This window comes from Sinocyclocheilus anshuiensis, unplaced genomic scaffold (assembly GCF_001515605.1).
Source record: "Sinocyclocheilus anshuiensis isolate Anshui unplaced genomic scaffold, SAMN03320099.WGS_v1.1 scaffold2047, whole genome shotgun sequence".
Taxonomy (NCBI): Eukaryota; Metazoa; Chordata; class Actinopteri; order Cypriniformes; family Cyprinidae; genus Sinocyclocheilus; species Sinocyclocheilus anshuiensis.
This window is the reverse complement of record NW_015554063.1, coordinates 457,603-458,847: the sequence shown is the minus strand read 5'-3', so window position 1 is coordinate 458,847 and position 1,245 is coordinate 457,603. Positions and strand designations below refer to the sequence as shown.

The following is a 1,245-nucleotide window of genomic DNA, read 5'->3' as shown; positions in this document are numbered from 1 at the left end:
AGATAGATAGATAGATAGATAGATAGATAGATAGACAGACAGACAGACAGACAGACAAGACTGATAAACAGATACAGACAGACAGACAGATAGACAGACATATAGATAGATACTGTTCTGGCTTGTCCAGTGGTTTTGCATTTTCTTTATCTTTTGAAGACTTGATATGTTTCTCAATCTGATCCATCTCTTCTTTCTGAGCTCTCTGTTTAAAAGAAAAACAGAATGAAAGTACACTTAGAGAGAGGAAAATGTGATTTCATTTTGGGAAAATACACTCATATTCTCCTTATAAAGCATTTTATAACTATCTAATAGTGATATAAACTCTAATGCTCTCTGGAGTGTATTTGTGTTTGTGTGTGTGTGTGTGTGTGTTGCTTTATGATCTTTATGGTCTTTGTATGATCCAAAAAACAAAGTATGATCCACACTTCAGACTTTGCTTGAGTCAGACAGTGAAAAAGAGAATAGAGAGAACAAGCGGGAGAGAGGAAAGAGGGGATATACTATGTGTGTGTGAGTGTGTTTGTGTGTGAGGGGGTGTTCTGTGGTTTTGGTTGAAGGAGTCAGAGACAGCGTGGAGTCTCACACACTAAAGAGAAAGAACCTCAACATTTAAACTCAACAACATCGCCTCAAGCTACAGCGGGAATGGGTGGGTGGGTTGGAGGAAAAACAGAGGGATGGAAGGAAAGATAGTTTTCAGCAGAAAGTTACTACACATAGGCTACACATAATTCCACACACACACACACACACACATGTTGTGTTTCCATGTTTTATGGGGACATTCCATAGGCGTAATGGTTTTTATACTGTACAAACTGTATGTGCTATTGCCCTACACCAACCCTACCCCTAAACCTACCCCTTGCAGGAAACTTTGTGCATTTTTACTTTCTCAAAAAAACTCATTCTGTATGATTTATAAGCTTGTTTCCAAATGTACTAGTATTACTATCCTTGTGGGGACATTTGGTCCCCATAACGTGAGAAATACCAGGTACACACACACACACACACACACACACACACACACCTTCATGTCTGTTTATTAGTTGTTAACACTCCACTATCCTCCTGACTACCAGCTATGGAGTTTTGTCCTCTGTAGAGGACATTATGTTTTAGTGATTTCTCTGAGACGTTACATGTCACAGTTTTAATGTCTGGATGTCCTGTACCGAGCACATTCAGGGCTTTTCAGAGATACCAAATGATTGGATGTTTCACCATGACCAC

General features: G+C 39.3%; 1 protein-coding gene across 1 annotated transcript in view; it reads right to left on the bottom strand.

The window, feature by feature from the left end:
* LOC107668605 (formin-2-like) overlaps nt 1-1,245 on the bottom strand; it is a 43,689-nt gene that overhangs the window by 11,548 nt on the left and 30,896 nt on the right. The window contains exon 8 of the mRNA XM_016460545.1: nt 114-205. Coding sequence (XP_016316031.1) covers nt 114-205 — 92 coding nt within the window. The remainder of the gene's footprint in view (nt 1-113; nt 206-1,245) is intronic.